Source organism: Staurois parvus, unplaced genomic scaffold (assembly GCF_062004578.1).
Source record: "Staurois parvus isolate SC_StPar_1 unplaced genomic scaffold, SC_StPar_1.0 ptg000207l, whole genome shotgun sequence".
In the NCBI taxonomy this organism is placed as follows: domain Eukaryota; kingdom Metazoa; phylum Chordata; class Amphibia; order Anura; family Ranidae; genus Staurois; species Staurois parvus.
The window spans coordinates 8,903,682-8,924,392 of NW_028318003.1; the positions used below are offsets into that span (position 1 = coordinate 8,903,682).

At 39.3% G+C, this 20,711-nt stretch overlaps 2 protein-coding genes across 11 annotated transcripts in view; one reads left to right on the forward strand and one right to left on the reverse strand.

Annotated features, from left to right (window-relative positions):
• LOC149461272 (FXYD domain-containing ion transport regulator 6-like) overlaps positions 1-16,590 on the reverse strand; it is a 111,360-nt gene extending 94,770 nt beyond the window's left edge. The window contains exon 1 of one of the 2 annotated variants that reach the window (XM_089678623.1): positions 16,408-16,590. The gene's annotated coding sequence lies outside the window, so the exon portion shown is untranslated. The remainder of the gene's footprint in view (positions 1-16,407) is intronic. The other variant, XM_089678622.1, reaches the window with a different exon arrangement.
• Positions 1-20,711, forward strand: part of LOC149461273 (uncharacterized) — a 128,963-nt gene that overhangs the window by 53,596 nt on the left and 54,656 nt on the right. For 7 of the 9 annotated variants that reach the window (XR_016312913.1, XR_016312904.1, XR_016312910.1 and 4 more), the window contains 3 exons: positions 7,438-7,615; positions 14,069-14,135; positions 16,834-20,238. The exons of 1 other annotated variant lie outside the window; for it this stretch is intronic. Coding sequence is in view for 2 of the 8 variants with exons in the window: in XM_089678619.1 (XP_089534745.1) it covers positions 7,438-7,615; positions 14,069-14,075 (185 nt within the window). In the remaining 6 variants the exon portion in view is untranslated. Of the gene's footprint in view, positions 1-7,437; positions 7,616-14,068; positions 14,136-16,833; positions 20,239-20,711 lie in introns of those variants that run through there. One more of the 9 variants, XM_089678620.1, reaches the window with a different exon arrangement.

A 20,711-nucleotide genomic window follows, 5' to 3' on the forward strand; every position in this document is an offset into this window, starting at 1 on the left:
ATTTTGTCACCATGGTTGTCTTTTATTGATCTCACCAGGAAGCGCATAAGTAGGTTTTTAGCACCAAAACAGGTTTAATTACCATGACAATGATGTTACATTTAATAAATCAAATAAATTCCAGATTATAAAACCCCCTTATTCTGAATGTTGATTTACTCTGGTTCTATTTATGTTTTTAGCATTCAGTATATATCATGCATAAGCTATGGTTGTGCCTAACATATGTACTATGTGACACACACTGTCCCCAGTTCAGGGGCTGATTTGAATTCCTACTCGTTACTTTAGAATTTGGTTACATTTGCAAGTGCTGCAACCCATCCTCCTTCGCTATGGATACCTGCCGCAAAGCAAGAATGTGATTCCAGCCCTAATGTTATTCTCTCACCAGCTCATATTTTGTATCTTTGAAAGATATGAATAAGAGTTTTCTTTGCATTATATCAAAATGAACAGTAACTTCTTGTTGTATTTTTAGGGCTTATTTTCTCAGAAAATATGTGCAGAAACCCAACCACAACCCCCCCCCCACACACCCCCTCCAAACCGCATCAAATAGTGGGTCTGACCAAATTTCACTAATATTGGGAAGGTCATTGGGTAAAGCAGCATTAAATACCAGGAGTGCATTACATACAGAGTGAAGAGTTTGGGGGGTGGGTTACACACAGAGTGTAAAGTTCACGGGTGCACTATGAACATAGTGCAGAGATCAGGGGTGCACTACACACAAAGTGCAGGGTTCAGCCTTCTTCCACAGCTACTTACCTCTGCATCCCCCATCCACATCTCACTTTTACTTCTCTTCAGCTCCGACCTCTGCCTGCACCCCCCTCATCTTCTCCCCCCCCCCCCTTAAAAGCTCCACCATCTTCCACAAATCTTACTTGTTGCTGTATTAAGATGAAGCACCCTGCCGGCTCTAGTACCTCTACACACACTGTAGGTGGCTCCGCCTCTCTCATTTGCAGAAATAATCCAGTCGGGGTGTCAGCATCTGCACTGCATCCCAAGCACCTGCATCTCCCTTGTCCCCATCCTGCACTCAGTGGAAGCCACTCAGGAGATCAGATCTGTGGGAGCCGTTGGGAGAAAAGCTGTCACTTGTAAACACAGAAGCCGAACTTCTGTATTTACAAATGATATTGGTGAGCAGGGAGCAGAGGGCCTGAGCCAGAGGTAGTGAAACTGAGTTCCAACAAGTTCCAGCTGAATAAAATCCCTGTGTATTTTTATAATAATTGTGTTAGTCATAAATATCATTAACACTGTTTAGGTTTAAATCAAATCCAAAAATTACAATTTGTTTTATAATAGTAATAAATACATACTATGCCCCCCAAAACAGTACAACATTTAAATCAAAACCATTTTCTTGGAAAAAAATATTCATGCTGCTGAATACATTGATTGCAATAGGTTTTTCTCTGCCACAGACCAATATTACATTCAAAATGTCTTTTGGTTACATAGCAAAAGCTTTAAGTAATTTTTTTTTTAAATACAGCAGATTTCAGAAAGCTATATACATAAATACATTAATCACAGAATGCTATGAATCAGATTTTGACCTGTCCAATGATTTGATGAATGACAGGAAAACATTTGCCTCTCATCAAGATCTTTAACAATACCCTTCATTTTTATGGCAAGGATACATGTTGTTTGTTCAACTTTCATGTGTCAACATCCAGTTCTTACAAAGTCAAGCAAGATCAAGCAACAGTCTCATTTATTTTGTAGAAGTGGACTGTTCACCTGGACATACAGGAGGGTTGCAATTACTTTGTTCCCCCAGAGTTAAGCTGATGATGGAGGTGTCTCCTTCCTGGCTCCCATCTTGATAGACTAATAATGCTCAGGTAACATCTCAAAGTGGACCTTCCATACAAAGTCCCCACCTCCCCAAAGTCAAATCAACTGCAAAGGGGGACCTGGAAGGTCCACTTTAACATCATCTTAATTCTATAGTTTGCTTTGGTGAAGCAGGATTTCACTGTCATTGGGTACAATAGCACTAAAGTGGAACCAAGATCCCGCAATAAAAACAGCTAGGAGGAGTTTTCGGCAGAAGAAGCATGAAGTCTCAGAGGAGTTACAACCTTAGTTACTGCCCAATGACCAAAGAGGAGTATCTTTGGACCTGGAAGCTGCGATAGAGGGGGATAGATCGGTGTCTGGAGTTTACCGTGCATATTTGATCATTATGGCCATTTCAGTGTGGAATTTAGTTTCCCTTTAAAAACAATATGTGTTTGGGTGTCATTGGCTATCATCAAGGAAGATGTGCATTTGTTTAGGCAGCCTTGTCAGTACGTGTATAAAAAAAAAAGTAAAGCTACCCTATGAAAGAAGTGTAAAAGAAATAGTGACATAGAAGCTGATGGGTGAAACCATAGTATGCAGCAAGGTACCAGGTATTCCACACACTCATTGGTGTTGGATACCTGCAGGTGGCAGAGATTATTAATACAGTGGAGTTTACAGGCCACTGGAAACATAAGTATACATCTTTTCTTTTACAGGGTGTCTTTCTATATGTACTTTTTTTTCTGCACGGTAACATTCTTTTTATTTCCATTATATTTTGGGTTTTTTCCCACCATTTTTTATCTCTTAATTTTTGTATTTTGTTCAGTGATCATTTTGATGGTCTTGACCTTACTACTGAAGCATGGCCTTTTACTTTTTAAAAATCAGAACCAGTAAGTAGTTTGGGTTGTCAGATGTCTAGTGTGGCTGAAACCGTAGACAGAATTTTGATATCCACTTGTAACAGGCAGATGGGATGGTAGGACTCAAGTAATGAGGGGCTTTTGTCTGGCTTGGGTATAACAATTATCAGAGCCTCTATCATAGAATCAGGAAGGAAGCTGAAATAAAAAATAGTCATATACAGTTGTAGTAGTTTAGGTATTAATGTCTCGGAGTAAGTGGTGTAAAACTCAAGGGACAACCCATCCAGCTCGGCAGCTTTTGGCCATGGTTAAAAAGGATACCGCTGTTGCTATCACATCTGGGGTCAGGAGAGCCACCATTAGGGCTAGTTGTTCCTCAATGAGCCTAGGAAATTGTATACCTGCAGAAAGACCCAGCTGTCAGCCACCTTCCAATATGTATACCATACAGTATGATAATACCTATAAAATTCTGTGGCAGCCAGTGGTGGACTTGTAATCAGGGTCCCGTGTGGGCCCTAGAGGGATTCGACCATGGGGGTCTGGACTCCCTATGAGCCTAGTAGACCAGTAGCCTACCTGACTATTCCCCATATTCAAACACATGTTGTCTGCAAAAAAAGAGCTTTTGTTAGTTTTTTTCAAAACATAATTGGTCCACTAAGCAGGTTTGTAATTTTAGAGTGGAGGCAGTGGCTGGAAAAGGGTCAGTAGTGATCGACTCCTCTATAGAAGTCAGACAGGTCATGGCCTGTTGGAATACAATTTTAGATGATGCCTTGAGTTTATTAATAACCTTGGATAAAAGGGAATGGGTATGCAATTTGAATGTCTCCCACTCTGCACCGGCTGGGGCAGTCCCATGATTGGTATCAAAGAAGAGTTGCCATTCACGTTGGATGGCCTCTTGGTCAGATGTCTGGTGTATTAGAAAGATGGGTTAGATCAGTGGTCTCCAAACATTTCAGTATATGGGCCATATTGTATATTTTAGAAATATCTGTGTGCTGAAAAAACTCCCCACCAGAATCCACTTAATTTCAGAGCTTCCCCTTACATCAGGGTCTGCATCAGAACCCCCCTATACATCAGAAGAGGAGACCATAGTCAGTCTCTGTTGACCTTAACCCTGCATCAATGCACATTGAAGGTACACCACTGATCCTAGCACGGGGCCAGACAAAATTCTGTAATGGACTGGATGTGTTCCATGGGCCATAATTTGGAGACCACTGGGTTAGATAGTCTGACATTGGAGTAAGGTGTTAACACATTTGGGGGTTGGTGGAGGGGGTTAACACATTTGGGGGGGGGGGGGGTTAACACTTTATTTTTTACATGTAAAGCAGAATACTGACAGATTGGATTGTGGCATTTATTATATTGTCACAGTTTATTCAGTGCTGGTTTCAGGCGTTTTCCTGGTCTATCCTAGTTCTTTGCAGAATAACAACCACCACATACAGTATGTAGAATTTGTGAAAATGTCCAATTTTAAGACTTTAGATTTAGCTCTTTGTTCAAACTCTGGCAAGGATTTATAATGGATTTCTGCTAATTCTTAGTATGTGCGTTGGGGGAAGGGGGTGTTTAGTGACATGCTATTACAAGCCTGTTTACCAGCTGCATACATGTTAATTACCAGTTAAATACATATAGAAATTCTTTGTTTGTGCATTTTTCCTAAGCTCTTTCCTTGGATATAATCCAAGCAGCTTTTTGTCTTATATGCTTGATAAGCAGAAGAGATTATTATGTCCCAGGAAAAAATATGGCTACCAGATTTCTGTAGCGTAGCGAATAAATAAAAACAAACACTGTCATGACCGACTAGGAAAACTGAAAGCCACAGATGCCTGTATTTGATGCGGAATCTCTGTGAATTTATTTGAGCCTTTAGCTGCCAGAGAAGCCTTTACATTTCAGTGACACTGAAAATGCACTTTCATGAATTATTATGTGTGGGTACATTTGCACTTGAAAATGTAAGGCTTGGATGCAGCTGCTTGACCATGGAAACCCATTCCATGAAGCTTTCTACTCACTGTTGTGCTATTCTGAAGGCCACCACACGAAGTTTGGAGGTCTTTAGCTATTGCCTGTGCAGACAGTTGGCGACTTCTACACATTGTGCACTTCAGCATGCGCTGATCATGCTCTGTCATTTTACATGGCCTGCCACTTCGTGGCTGAGTTGCTGTTGTTCCTAGTTGCTTTCACCTTGTTATAATACCACTAACAGTTGACCACAAAATTTTTAATAGCTAGGGAATTTCACGGATGAACTTATTGCACAGGTGACAACCTATCACGATACCATGCTTGAATTCACTGAGCTCCTGAGAGCGACCCATTCTTTCACAAATGTTTGTAGAAGTCTGCATACCTAGGTGCTTGATTTTATACACCTGTGGCCATGGAGATGATTGGAATACCTGAATCCAGTGATTTGGAGGGGTGTCTCAATACTTTTGGCAATATAGTGTGTATATATACAGTGGATATAAAAAGTCTACACACCCCTGTTAAAATGCTGGGTTTCTGTGATGTAAAAAATGAGAGAAAGATAAATTATTTCAGAACTTTTTCCACCTTTAATGGGACCTATAAACTGTACAACTCAATTGAACAACAAACTGAAATCTTTTGGGTGGAGGGAAGTAAAAATAAAAAAATAAAATAATATGGTTGCATAAGTGTGCACACCCTTAAACTAATACTTTGTTGAAGCACCTTTTGATTTTATTCCAGCACTCAGTCTTTTTGGGTATGAGTCTATCAGCATGGCACATATTGACTTGGCAACTCTGTCAAATTGCCAGGGCATCTCTTGTGCACAGCCCTCTTCAGATCACCCCACAGATTTTCGATCGGATTCAGGTCTGGGCTCTGGCTGGGCCATTGCAAAACTTTAATCTTCTGGTGAAGCCAATCCTTTGTTGATTTGGATGTATGCTTTGTCATTGTCATGCTGAAAGATGAAGTTCCTCTTTATGTTCAGCTCTAAAAGAAGCCTGAAGGTTTTGCGCCAATATTGACTGGTATTTGGAACCGCTCATAATTCTCTCTTCCTTGACTAAGACCCCAGTTCCAGCTGAAGAAAAACAGCCCCAAAGCATGATGCTGTCACCACCATGCTTTACTGTGAGTATGGTGTTCTTTTGGTCATGTGCAGTGTTGTTTTGGAATGATGGCCAAAAAGTTCAACCTTGGTTTCATCAGACCATAACACATTTTATCACATGCTTTTGGGAGACTTCAAATGTGTATTTGTAAAATTTGGCAGGGCTTGTATGTTTTTCTTCGTAAGAAAAGTCTTCCACCTTGCCACTCTACCCCATAGCCCAGACATATGAAGAATACGGGAGATTGTTGTCACATGTACCACACAACCAGTACTTGCCAGATATACCTGCAGCTCCTTTAGTGTTGCTGTAGGCCTCTTGGCAGCATCCCAGACCAGTTTTCTTCTCGTCTTTTCATCCATTTTGGAGGGACTTCCAGATCTTGGTAATGTCACTGTTGCGCTATATTTTCTCCACTTGATTATAGCTGTCTTCACTGTGTTCCATGGTATATCTAATGCCTTGGAAATTCTTTTGTACTCTGGTCCTGACACCTTTTAACAATGTGATCTCTCTGATGCTTTGGAAGCTCTCTGCGGACCATGGCTTTTGCTGTAGGATGCAACTAAGAAACTTTATTTGGGGTTAATCAGAGGTACTTTAAATGATGGCAGGTGTGTACTGATTTCTATTTAACATGATTTTGAACATGATTTTGAATGTGATTGCTTAATTCTCAACATAGCTACATTCCCAGTTATAAGAGGGTGTGCACACTTATGCAACCGCATTATTTTAGTTTTTGTATGCTTACTTCCCCCCCTAAAAGATTTCCAATTGTTTTTCAATTGAATTGTACAGTTTATAGGTCACATTAAAGGTGGAAAAAGTTTTAAAATGATTTATCTTTGTCTCATTTTTTATATCACAGAAACCTGACACTTTAACAGGGGTGTGTATACTTTTTATATCCACTGCATATACTGTATATATATATAAAATACAAAAATATATAAAATACAAAAACCATATATATATATATAAAATGTGGGGCCCAGCTTGTGTCCAGGAGCCCCACATTACACTTCATTATTTTTAATACTGTTCAAAATATGGTCCTCAAAAATCTGTTCTTGACCATGACATTATGACGTATCATGCAGTCCTAACTAACAAATAACTAGTTGCATTCCGCAGTCTATCTACTATATACCCACTGCATTGCAAACATGCTCAATACCTCAAAAATAGAACGGAATCTTTTATCTAATTGTCCTGTATACCTTCACCAAACATTTAGTCTTTCAATTTCTTCAGTGGTTGGGTATATAGTTACATTAACCCTTTGACTGCCAAGAACATGTGCCATACAACATGGTTGTTCCCTACTATAGGAAATCAATGATATATGGAAAGCATCATAACATTCAAAGGGTTAAAACAAGTTTACCTCTGGAACAGCATCCCTGTGCTTGTTAAAATTATAATCTGTGTCCTCTGCGCTAAAAGCAGAATTCATCTGGACAGCTTTGGCAGGAAGACTGACCTCCCCTTCTGTTGCCAGTCTCATCCTCAGTCTGTGTTCACTCTGTGTTTAGTCTTAATGTTCACCAATTTCCTTTTGCTTGTAAAGGAAATTTAAAGCAAAACTCCAGTTAATTTTTTTTTTCTACCATGCTTGTTTTTTCTAGGGGTGAGACTAAGCTCACATCACCTGACCCGACGATCCTACAGAAAATCGTGCTCCCACACGGTTCAGTGGTGGACTGTTGCTGTTTGTGGAGCGTGCATTGAACCATTTTTAAGACCGCTGGACCATGGGGAGGCAGGAACCGAAAGGGCCAGTCTTGTGCACCATCAGTGGGTCAGGTGAGAATATCTTTGGTGTCCTCTCCTCTAGAACACAACAAACATTCAACCTGTGAAGTGTCAGCACAGCTCCACTGCACGGGCCAAAAAAAATGTTCCCGAATTTCTGCTTTAAGTATTGAGCCCTGAGCCATTACTGATTCAGCGTCAATGTGACAGTGCTGGGAAAGAAGGCTAGGTACTCTGTGTGTGGTTATTTTATAGGGTGTCTTTAGATAGATGGATGAATCAAAATGTTTCACAGCTGACTGTATCTCCATCTATCTCCGTTCACCCAGAACCTCCTAAATTCTGTTCACAGTTGATTTAAACTTTAAATTTGATGTCATGTAAAGAGTTTTCTCTATCCTCAGCCCAAGATCCAAAATTCCAGCTTCCAATCTCAGGATAAAATGTGAGAAGTCTCATAAGAGCATTCACAGTATCTATATAGTCATTGGCAAGATTAAATCTGAAAAGGCTTCAAATACAACTAAAGGCAAAACATTTTTTTTTGTTTTGGATAGTGTAGAGGGATTAGAATGCTTGTCGGTTTTTATTGCTGTCTGTGCCCCTGTTAAGGAGATCCACCCTCTCTATTTGTCCTGTTTACCATTATCATTGAAAGTGAAAGTAAAAGAAAATCTCACATTTTGGGTTGTCCCAAAAAAGTGATAGAGGGGAAATATTCCAATGGGGACACTAGTTCTGGTGACCTGGGGGTCCACAAGAAATTATCTTAATTTTCAGGGATTTCCAATCACTTCCTGTTTGGTAATGGGACAGAAAGTGAACGAAAATCTCCGCAATGGGACACAGATGGTGAAAAAAAATAAAACAGAGGTTATAACTCTCCCTTGCTCTATCCAAAATGAAGAAAAAAAGTTTTGCTTATAGTTATATTTTCAATGAGAGGGAGAAATCCATTGCCACAAGAGTTCTGCCTGTCATAGATTTTACAAGTTGAGTACGCCAAATTTTTTGATAGTGTAGGGATCTGCTGATCCTTACTGTTAGCTGCTAATATCGCAGTGTTATGTATAATTATGTATTAACACTTCCTGACTCTGAAAGGGGAAGGAAGGAGGAGCACTAATAGTTTTCCTGTCCTATTGTTATTATCTCAAATGTACAGTGCCAGATAGCTAGATGATGGCTCGGTCTGTGCTACTGTATGTGTGTAGTGGTCATCTGGTTGTTTGTTAGTAGGTGAACATGTATTTTATAGAGTTTACAGAGTTTTTATGCAGTTCCTGTTACTTTAGTTAACCCTGTCTCTTCTGGTCTCGGATTCTATAGCTAGTTTTAGCTTAAAACTGGAGCCAAGTTAGGCACCTGGGGACCACTTCTGGTAGTTAGAGGTTTGGTTGCATGTCAGATTAAAAAACTACTAGGGACTAAAGCACAGAGTAGATATGCAACTCTGAGTTCCAGTGCCACACCACAGTTCCTGCCAGTGAGAAACTGGGTTACAGTCGGGTTGAACAACAGTTGAAGGATCTCCTCAAGACCGTTGATATTGTCTTCTGGTCTCTGACACCAAGAAAGATGCTTCATTGCGATCACCTTCAGGGGCCCCTGCAACCTTTATGAGGAGGTATACTATATTGCCAAAAGTACTGGGACACCCTCTCCAAATCATTCGATTCAGGTATTCCACTCACCTCCATGGCCACAGGTGTATAAAATCAAGCACATAGGCATGCAGACTGCTTCTACAAACATTTATGAAAGAATGGGTTGCTCTCACGAGCTCAGTGAATTCAAGCATGGTACCATGATAGGTTGCCACCTGTGCAACGAGTCAATCTATGAAATTTCCTTGCTATTAAATATTCCACAGTCAACTGTTAGTGGTATTATAACAAAGTGGATGCAACTAGGAACAACAGCAACTCAGCCACAAAGTGGCTCACGTCACCCCTAGCTGTTGGGGCCCAAGGAATAAGTAAGTAAAAGTGCATTTTAATGTTACCCTAAGTAAAAATTAGCCTTTAACCCTTGCAGCGGTAGGGGAGCACCAATACAAGGGTAATTTTTTCTTTTACTGGGAGTTGAACTTTAACAGAAAGAGCTCCTAGTAAACATATAACCTGTCAAGGATTTTTAACTCTTCATTGTCAGGAATCTTGAATCTGACATGCAGTTAAAATATTGTGCAACCAAGGATATTGTAATGATTAAACTTCTTTCTAATCTAGGAACAAAAAGTTATATAATGTTATTTTCCATTCAATAATAACATGTAGCAGACCAACAGAAGGAGCTAAAGGCTCAGAGCGCGTAGCCTGACTTCCCCACGTCTGTGCTGTTCCTCCCCACTGACCCCTGCCTCTTCCTGTGATGTCACATCCTGCCGGTGTGTTCCAGGCTGGTTACTAGGCTCCTTCCTGCACAAAAGCCGCTCGATCAGCTCTACAACACCACCACTCTGTAAGATTGACCACTACAGTGTCTCTCACCATCTCCATCAGCCCAGCTGCTATTGCACCAACCACTGGTGGCACCTGCAGGACTTTTTGAGGAACGGTCATCTCTCATATACACAGATGAGCTTGTTTTATTACTTCCTTTGTGAGTGTTTTTAATCCTTTGCTATTAAATACAGTGTTATTACTACACTCAGACGGGCACCTCCTGTCTCTTTGCTTCTGTCCCTGCATACAGAGCTGGCTTGCTCCAAGGATGGCTGCCGTCTTTTTGTGCTAAAAAGATTCCAGGCAAATTGCCTGAGAGACTCTTATAAGGACTTATTGTACACCAATGCATTTGCATACCCTGTTTTAAGTACTTGTATGATAATATTGCCATTATCATCTTTTACTTTATAAATTTTAGAATTTTTATCCTTTTCACCCTTACACTAGTTTACACCTGTGCGCCAGAGTTACTTGTTTTTTACTATAAAGTAAATCTGAACATGTTACCAGGTAATGTTCTCTCTAAAAAAGGGAGCTTCTCCCTTTCTAAATCGCTACTTACGTTTGGACTTCCTAAAAGTCAAACCTTTCACAAGCGTAGGACACTTCCATGTACAGACTCAGGTTTGGCAACTAGTTGATAGGACACCAATTGCTCAACTGCTGGAAGCTGTGTGCCCCAACACCCAAAAAGTGGGTTTTTCTATGGGCTTTGATGATGTAAATGGAGAATCCCCCTATGGGACTTTAATGCAGCAACCATGTCATTACACATATACTCCAAATCACTTTTTTTTAAAAACATATGCTTTTATTACATATACATACTTATGAAAGATACATAATCTTAAAAAAATATATATTAGCTCTGATGGATATTACAAAGATACTTCCTTTATAGAATAACAAAATTCCCAAAATGTTTCCCGACATGTTTCGATCATTCCACTTTTTTTTATCTTCTTCAGGGAGCATAAATACAAGAAGGATTTCTAGATAAACACAGGAATAAGTGATAATTTATACACAAAAAACTAGTCAATGACATTGATAATATTACCATTGTGGTACTTACAATGGAATTAAGCAATCAATATTAATCAGAGCCATCATAAAATCATGATATCGAAGGTGAGGCTGCATGGTCCAAAGTTTTAGTGGCGTGAACCATCGGAAGAACAAAGGTGGTCAGATATCTATCTCATAGTGCTGACAGCAACAAGAGAGTATTAAATGACCCTCTATATGGGCTTTACCGATGGGTGAGGATGATGGAGAAGATAATGACGGAAAGGACATGGTGCCTGTTGTGCTGTTCTTGCATTGACTGCTAAAACGCATGTGTTGTATTTACGTTCCTATTAGTAAGTGTTACAAATTCATGCTAAAGGTGGATTAAGGAGACATTTTAGTGTTGGGACATTTAGGGCAGTTCTAGTATTTTACTTGTTTTTAATGCCAAAAAAAGCTGCGCTAAGGACTAAGTTACCAACCTATATGGATTCTGTATTCATTAATGATCTTGCCCTGCCACAGTTATAATAGGTTGTCCCCTATGACCTATGTCAGCTTAGAAACTGTTAGCTACTAAACAAGAAAACAACCAGTAGGGAAAAGGGAAATTCATGCATTAGCGAGATCTCGAAACACTAGAGTACAGGGCCCTTAGAGAAGACAAAAATGGTGGTCTAGACTATGAATGAAGCAGAAAGCATTTTTATTGTGATGTTCTTCCTTTTTCAGTTTTGATGGATCGCTTACAAAGCTTTAGTATTTTATCAAAGTCTAAATTTACCTGACTGTAAACCTTGACTACATATTTAGTATATAAAATTATCCTCATTTTAGATGCAAATTTGGCTGCCTGGATGGCTTACCCCTGTGACCATAGACGTGTCTGTCATGGAAAACGTAATTCATATTTCCCAGCAGTTCTGCTATAAATAGGAAAACGGGGCAGGGACGTGCAAAAGAGAAAAAGAGATCAGGGAGTCATACTGCCTGTGACTGCAAGGAGAATCTGGGCCTTGAGCTGTTCTGTAACATGCAGAGGGGGAGGGAGCAAAGAAGATGATGCTGCTAAGACAGTTGCAGAATAATAGAACATTTGAACTTGAGGATTAGTCTTCCAAACAGACTGAAGGACATTGGAGCTTTCAAGTAGACTAGATTCATTACATTAACCACATATTAAACACCAGAAACACAAATGAAAGTGAACTGGATAGCAGAACTAAGATCGTATTGTGAAGCAGACACAAATTAAAGAAAAGCAAAAAAAAAAATATAAAAAATTGAAATGTGCGAGTATGTAAAAATACAGCATATTATGAAAAATACACTGATGAATAATTCATGATGAATATTTTTCCTCACACCTACTTATTTATTATTCCACTGCTTTCACAAGGCTGACCTCAAGAGCCCACACTTGGGCTGATTTACTCATGACAGATAGGCTGCTCCCTTTGAGAGGGAATTTTCCCTTAGCTTGGTGAATCAAGTAAAGCTCTGCGACTTCAATCATCCAATGACATGCAAGCACTAATAACTTGTTTTTTTCCCCATTCACTAAGCTAAGGGAAAATTTCCTTGCAAAGTAAACAGTCTTAAATCGACTCCATTGATTACTGTAAAAGTCAGTGAAGGCATGAAGTACTTCTGCTAATAAAATCTGATTGATGGCCTCAAACCACTGGCAACCCAGTCAATGTTCATTAGTGACCTTGTAGTCTTGCTGTTCTTCCTGAATTCTCCATAATAAAAATAAAAAAAATTTCAGTCATTAATGTGATAACCCGTTGCATCGGCCTGTGTGCAGAACTGGTAAACAAGCTCTGATATTAAACCCAGTGGCTGCTCTTCAAAGGGTAAGAACACTGTGGGTGGAACTGGGTGTAAGGTAGGCAAAGTTTTTAAAGTTTTCTACGCAGGTTTTTTTTATAGTAGAAAACTGTGCTTTTAGATGAGGGGGAGGACCACTGTTAATTGGGTTTGGCTTATTTTGGTGCAAGGTCTGCTTTAAGGAACATGGAGGCCAACCATTGCTAAATTCATTCTGCATATGTTAGTTACTTACATACATAAAGAAAAGGTGCACATGTCCCTTTAAGTACTTAAATTATACAAATCAAAATAAAAAATGTATATCATAGAAACATAAATTAGTAAATTATTGAAAAATGTGGATCATGTAAATATAACTCATAAATCAATAAACATATCCCATTTGCTCTTTCATAAATGTGCAAAAAAATCTTAAAAATAAAAGTTCATATACAAGTGTGAAAGTCCAATTTCACATAAATAGTTCCAAGTGCCTTTTGGTGCTCAGTGATGAATAAGGACAAAATCATGCTCCGGTGTTCAAAAGTGTTGTCCCACAACCAAGTCTCTTGCTGGATGGGAATGATCTCAAATGAGAAAGATCACACACACTTTTTCAGTAAAAGGAACTGATGCTCCCACCCCCTGGGATCCAAACAGGTCTGCGGCCCTGCCAGAAAGATTCAGCAATAATGTCCCCACACAGGAATCACACAGCAGCACTCAGAATCATTGTACAATTGCTCCAGACCAAATATAATTTAAAACCAAAAGAAAAGAGAAGCCTTGAAGTGCAGTATTATTTAAAACATTAAAATAAATGGCTATTGCACTTACAGTAAGTATGTAGAAAGTGAAAAGCAGTATGAACATCCACAAAGCATGGCCACGGGACCTGCTGGCGCGCCAGTGCGTGTTGACATCACAGATGCAGCTCCGCCCATATATGTTAGTTGCCTGACTGCTATGCTCAGCCTCTAGATTTAATACTTTGATTTACCAACCCAGAAGAAGTAGAGATATATGAAAATATTTTGATTTTTCTTTCCTGCATAATTGTCCCAGGTCAGTGACTAGGAAAATATTGAAGTCATACCATCATAGCCAAGCAACTAACAGTTTCGGAAATTTGTCTATGTTCTAAAACTGCATTTCAATGTCATTATCTTGAGAATTTGTCTTGTATTTCAAAATATGTTCATATGAGTAGAGCTTCTTTGTTATATAGGAACTAAATGCCAAAACAAAGAAACACAGTTTCATTCTGGAATCCGAAGGCAAGCCTTTAATATCAGGTAGGTGTATATTTCCCTGTGCTACATTTGAGCACTTCCTAACCTTGACTGTACTCTGTGTTATGACTATCCCTGTAATCAGAGTAGCCTTGCATAATTCTCCTCTTGTACAAAATACTATTTTAGAATATCCTCACACATGTCCTGTCTAATAATGGTGACCAGGGTGAGCAATATATATTGTATATACAGAACTGTATCTGGCAACAGCCAAATACAGATGTGGTATTTGAAGGATCATAAATGGATCTGCCTACTGCTAAAATGTTGTGTATGACTGTCAGTATTTGCACATCATCCTGACCTGGATTACAGGAGATGTGGAGGCGTGAGGGGGAGGTAGGAAGGAATTTGGCAGCTCAAGTGTAGAAAATGGTACAAAGACATAGATGACAGCTAAATAAATGGGCAAGCAAGTTGTGTTATAGAGAATGAGTGGTTCGAGCTGCGGGGCATATTACATAGTTACATAGTCAGGTTGAAAAGGACACGAGTTCAACCAAAAGACAAAAAAATCCATTAAAAACCAGCATCCTCTGAACCCTAAATCTATATTTGATCCAGAGGAAGGCAAAACAATGTGTTTCAATTTGCTCCAATGGGGAAAACAATCTTTTCTGATCCCCAAAGGTAATCAGTGTTAGTGAAAAGGGTGGGTGGATAAAGGTGGGTATAATTTACCATATGAGTTTAGAGCATTACATACAGCACATATATGGAATCTTGCTGGTATAATTCATTCATTTAACGAATACTGGTGGTACAGTTTAGAAATATATAAAGCAAGAGTCACTTTCTTAGTATAATATATGCCCACTTGGTTTAACCAGGTAACAGCACATATAATATTATTTATTTGTAATGATTTCAGTAAAAAACTGTTCTAAAGAACTGCAATTATTTTAAAGGAAAAAGCAGGTAGCCTTAAAAATACAATGGGCACCTAACCAGTAATGAAATAAGCTTTACATGCAAACCACACCCTGAATGTTTTTTTAAAGTATTCTTCATCAGAAAACCAGTCTTTAAAGCTGAACTGCAAGCACAATTTAATTGAGATATGTTCCTAAATGGCAGTAAATGATACAAACCCACCTTGTGTGCACCTCACGTCCTTGCAGTTCCAGCTATTGCCCAAATAATATTATTATGCAAAAAAAAAGCTGTGGGAGTGACCTAGCAAGCTCCACCCACTACAGGTTGAATGCCAAAAACTAGAAATGGGGGCGTATGCAAGGCCAGTCACCCTGCACAAGTGGAGAGAGCAGCCGAGACTCGTCTTTATTACAGGAATCTCCTGCACACAGGCACATTTTTACATATTTTTTTTTAATGCACAGATCTGAAAGAAATACACAAAGCACACCATGATTCAAGTGAGAATACACAGGGTTCTTGTATTTAGAAGCATGTGCTCATCCCAGAGTTCAACTCTAAAACTTTTGCTTCATATAAAAGTAAAAAAACAGAATAAATGAAATAGAGTACAGTTGATAATGAAAAGCCGGAAACACTTTAATGAAAAAATTCCAGCTACAAAAACTTGAGTGTCTTCCAATAAATGGCTGGCTGATATGGTTAGGTCAATGTGTACACTGTACTGTGCCTGGTACATTAGATAGTACGTTGGCAAGAGATCCCTATGTATATTCCTTTGCTCAGTATTCCCAGCTTTATGCTGTCTTACTTTTTCATTTACAATTTCATGTATGCTTAATAGAGAATACATCTATGATTGCTTAGAAATTGTAGAAAGTATTATCTTCCTGTACATCATGTGGTTGTTTGATCTGCAGTGACAGCCACAAAGAAAGAAGTCTACAAGTGCAGATTCCGGACATATAAATAGACTCTTGTGAAATCCCAATTCACTGTCTGCTTTCTCCCTCGTGTGCTTCCCCTCCTCTTCTTTGGTTACTTCACACATGATGGCTGATTTACTAAAGGAAGCTTTTTTTACCCTAACCTGTGTTCACACAAACCCAAGGTCGGATTGACACTTGGCTGCAATCTTGCAGGATTTGTCATTAAAAAAAAAGCTGCTTGTAAAAGCTGCAATTAATGGTATAAAATTATTTTCTCCAGAAAATTGACAACAATAACTCAAGAATTCCTAAATTTAGAAACTCCTTTACACCTAAATGGGTATTTGATGTGAACCCAGACTAAGCGAAACAACGTTTTAGTAAATGTTCCTTTCTCACATTGTATTAATAAAATACTCCTTGGCATTGTAGAATCCCAATAAGTCTCCTATACATTTGCATCTTACCTTTAAGGATAGCACCTTGGTTCCAGTTAGAATTCTCCTTTTATTATAGCCAATGTGTTTCACTCTTTGGTATCCTTCTTCCAGAGACTTCTTAGTTCTGTCGTTGCATGAAACTTTTCCACTTTGCTTTTCTGGAGAGACACTTCTGTGCCCTGCCCTCCTGGACGGGAATTATGACACACAGCTGCAACTTACAAATATAACAGCTGCAGCTTTTCTCATACAGTGTAATCTTTGCTAAGGGAAGTGTGATGTGTGTGAGCAAAGGACTACGGGACATATTTTCAGACCACTAAAAAAAAAAAAAAGAGAGCAAGAGAATGCCAGATATGTGTTTTTTTTTCTTACCAAAGAGCTGCAAACCATACAAATTTGTTGAAGTAGACCTATCATTAAAGAAACACTTTACTTTGCTTCTGTTTACAGAAACCGCTGCCAGATATGATCTGTTCACAATATGAATTAAGGATAATCCAAACTGCCTTGGATTTGGTTCAAGCAGAGTCTGGCAAACTTCAAAGAAGTTAGGATGCAGAACCCGAACTCCACTGAAATCAGAAGGGAGCCAAATATGCCAAATTAAAAATGAAAATGCCCATTTTCTGAGCTAAAAAATGTGGAGCGTTGCATTAAAAATGTCCAATTTCTTTAAAAAACCTGTCTGGGGGAGTGTCCTAATCCTGTCTGTGAAGGGACACATGAACACTGGCATTTACAAAGGAAAGCATGTTTTAAATAGCCAGCAAATAGCAATTCATTGCTGGCTTCTTTTTTTTTAAAAACAAATAGTACTCTGCTGTGTATTTTGGGGGACCTTTGGAGAGGACTGTGTGCTGTTTTTTTTTTTTTTTTACGAAACTGACAACAAAATGTAATTTGCTGGCAACTGTATACTTGAATTCCTTTGTAAATGTCTTTTTTTGCTGCAGCACATCCTACAGCAAAAATGAAAAAAACTTGTGTAGAGTCCCTTTGAGAACCTTTGGGGTTGATTTAATAAAGCTGGAGAGTGGGGGACTTCATGCATTTTTTTTTGTTGTGTTTTTTTTTTTCTTTTTTTTGTCAGACTCAAAGGGGTTGATTTACTTAAACTGAAGAGTGCTCTGCATAGAACCAATCAGCTTCCAGTTTTTCTTTTGTCAAAACTTGAACAAGCAGAAGCTGATTGGCTACCATGCCCAGCTGCACCAGATTTTGCACGCTCCAGTTTTAGTCTGACAAAAAAAAGAAGAAAAAAAAAAAAAAAGTGCATGAGTTCCCCAGGAAATTAATAACAGATATTTGGGGTCTGGTATTTTTTGTAAGGGGGGCTCTACACCCACAAAAAATTGTGTGCAGTCCCCCTTAAAATCAATGGCAGACCCGTAATCCAAGCATGTAGCTTGGCTAGCCAGGAAAGGGGGGATGAGCGTCCACCCCCTCCTCCTGAACTATACCAGGCCACATGCTGATGTTGATGAGGACAAGGGCCTCTGCCCGTACAACCCTAACCATTGGCTGTGGGGGGCTGTAAAAGGGGGGCTTAGCAAAATCTGAAAGTCCTCTTCTATGATAAGGGGGCTCCCAGATACCACTCATCACTATGTAAATGAGTAGAGGTACTCCTACTCATTCACAAAAAAAAAACAGAATTGTAGCCTACAAATAAAGACCCCCCAAACAATTGAAAAGTCCTTTTAAAAAAAAAAAAAAAATCCTAACAAAAGTTTCCCGTAAATCCATTGTCAACCACGATGCCTGCTGATTTGCAGAAAAAAACAAAACACAACCCAGAGCACATCACCGTTCCTGACAGTGCCACTAGCCAAATGACAGCTTTCCAAGCTTTCATTAGCTATACAAAAGAAGGGGCAGGATATTGGTGACATTAATGTCATCACCTGAATATGGGCAGTGATATCTCTGCTATCCCTGCCCCTTTGCTTATTGGCAGAGATTCTCTGTGACGTCAGTGATTCCTAGGAATATGGTGGGTGCAAGCAAATCAGCCCTATGACAGTCATCTATCACTGCTCACTGCATGCATCAGACGCAAGGAAGAGTGCCTAAACATGTAGATGAGGGCTTACATCACAGGAGTCAAACACAAGGCCCGTGGGCCGAATCTGGCCCTCCAGGCCATTTTATGTGGCCCTTGCATCTCTCCTGCAGGTACCCCCTTGTCTCCGCCCCCACCTTGTCTTAGCAGTTGGTAGCAGAGAGGAGAATAGAACTCCTCTGCCAAATCCTGCACCTCTCAGTGCAGCTGTGGCACCCTCTCATCTCTGCCTCTTCTGGTCTCAGCATTCAGCAGACTCTGGTAACTGACTCCACTCCTCCTCTGGTCCTCCTCCAGACCCTGCACTTTCTACTTTCCAGCTCTGCCCCCAAAGAGGGGGCACGGTGATGTTAGGGAGGGTGTGGGATTCTTGACATCTGATGTAGTAGGGGGTGGGGTGCTCTGGACATATAGTCTTACAGATAAAACCGGCCCTTTGAGGGCAACCATAATGGATGAAATGGAGCTTGACACCCCTGGCTTACATGTTGACTTTTGACAAAAAGTCAACATTGTTATCTCAGTAATAGGGCTGTTCTGTTTCCTTATGCCTTGTGCACACTATAAGAAAATCGTACGAAAATATTCGTAAGAGGACCGATCGTCCGATAATCGGATCGTTAGTACACAGCTTTCGAGAGCCGACAGTTTGTACGACAATTTCTGAAGTGACAAGCGCAAAAATTTTTCTTGTATGATACCAGATTGTACAATTTTTGTTTAATCAGTACAGTAATCATCTGAAAATACAATACAAATACAACGCAATACATGACATCACTTTCTAAATTCTTTTCTTTCATAGAATTTTGCGTATCTTTAGTAACCTTTTCACTTTCGATGTGAGACTAGCAGGCTAAAAAAAAACGGCCGATCATTCGTCCGATATTCTCATCCTGTGTACGGGGCATTAGGCTGTATGTTTTGAATTAAGAGTGAGCTAGTTAGAAACAGATTTTGAAGCAGATTATGAAATCTGTTTATATGCTTGAGTGATGTAAATGTTAATTTTAATATTTACACTACTAATGAATGAAAATAGTAGATGTAATCAAAACTAAATGGAAGGAATATTATGGGTGTCTGACCTTATTAGAGACTGCAGACAGTTTATTTCTTTTAGTTAGACTCTGCCTAGTAAACTTGCAGCAAGGTAAGAGGCTCAACAAGGCCACAACAATTATGATTGCCTTCTTCCTAGTCCTAAAATCATATGGACACAAGTTTCAGTCTTCCGCCAAAGTGTCCTAATGGATACCATGCTATCAGAGCAGGGGTAGCCATATTCCCTTGGTGACATTATAGGAAAAAATGGCATTATGCTCACAATTAGGAATGAGGTTCACCCCAACCATGGCATATCCAGCTGGTTTGAACTTAATTTATGTGCAAATTCACCCTGGTGATTTATTTTTTTAATCATGGCCAGCAGGCTTAAAAGGGCCAGTAAGGGAGCCCTTGGATTAGCCTGATTACCATTCATAAAAGCATTGTCAATGGATAAAAAATGGGAATCATGGAGGGATTATAGACATTTATTGCATGATTAACAACATTCCAAGTGAAAGTTGACTGGCATATACTGTTGACAGATGTATCATTCAACCTACTTTATCGTCTAATATTTCATGTACTTGCAATCTATTCTTTTCTATTTCTTCTTTTTCTTATGTTAATATACTTTTCTGTATTGTATTTTTCAAAAGTGCCTTGTTTTTGCTGTAAGTATCATTTGAAAATGTACTGTTGTTTTACAGTCTACTTTTGCAAAATAAAACCGTTTGTAAACAAAAAAAAAAGTATTGTCAATATTTAAAATGAAGCTGCTGGAAAGCTAAAAACTGCAGAGACAGACATAAGGATCAGTTAGAAAACTGTGCTTTGCTTTGTGTTGCTAGTTTGTTCTTATTATTGAGGACTTTCTTGGTCTTGAATTTGTGGATGATTTGAGGGCAGTGGTCTCTTTTAGCACCTGTCTCATCCATAGCTTTTTTTTGCTGCAAGGTTTTCCCATAAAAAAAAGTGAGTGTTTGTTTTAGGGAGTTGTGTTTTCTGTTTGTTCTTTCTTTTGGGGGAATATTGTTTTTTATTTTATGTTGATAGGGTGGTCTTTTTTTAGTTTGGGGTTCTCAAAGAGCAGCATTCACTTGTTGCTAACCATCTGTTCTTGGAGCTACATTTTGCTGGGGGCATAACACTACAACATTTGCAAGGAAAACAACATCCCCTCCCTCCTAGATTGTAAGCTCCAAGGAGCAGGGCCCTC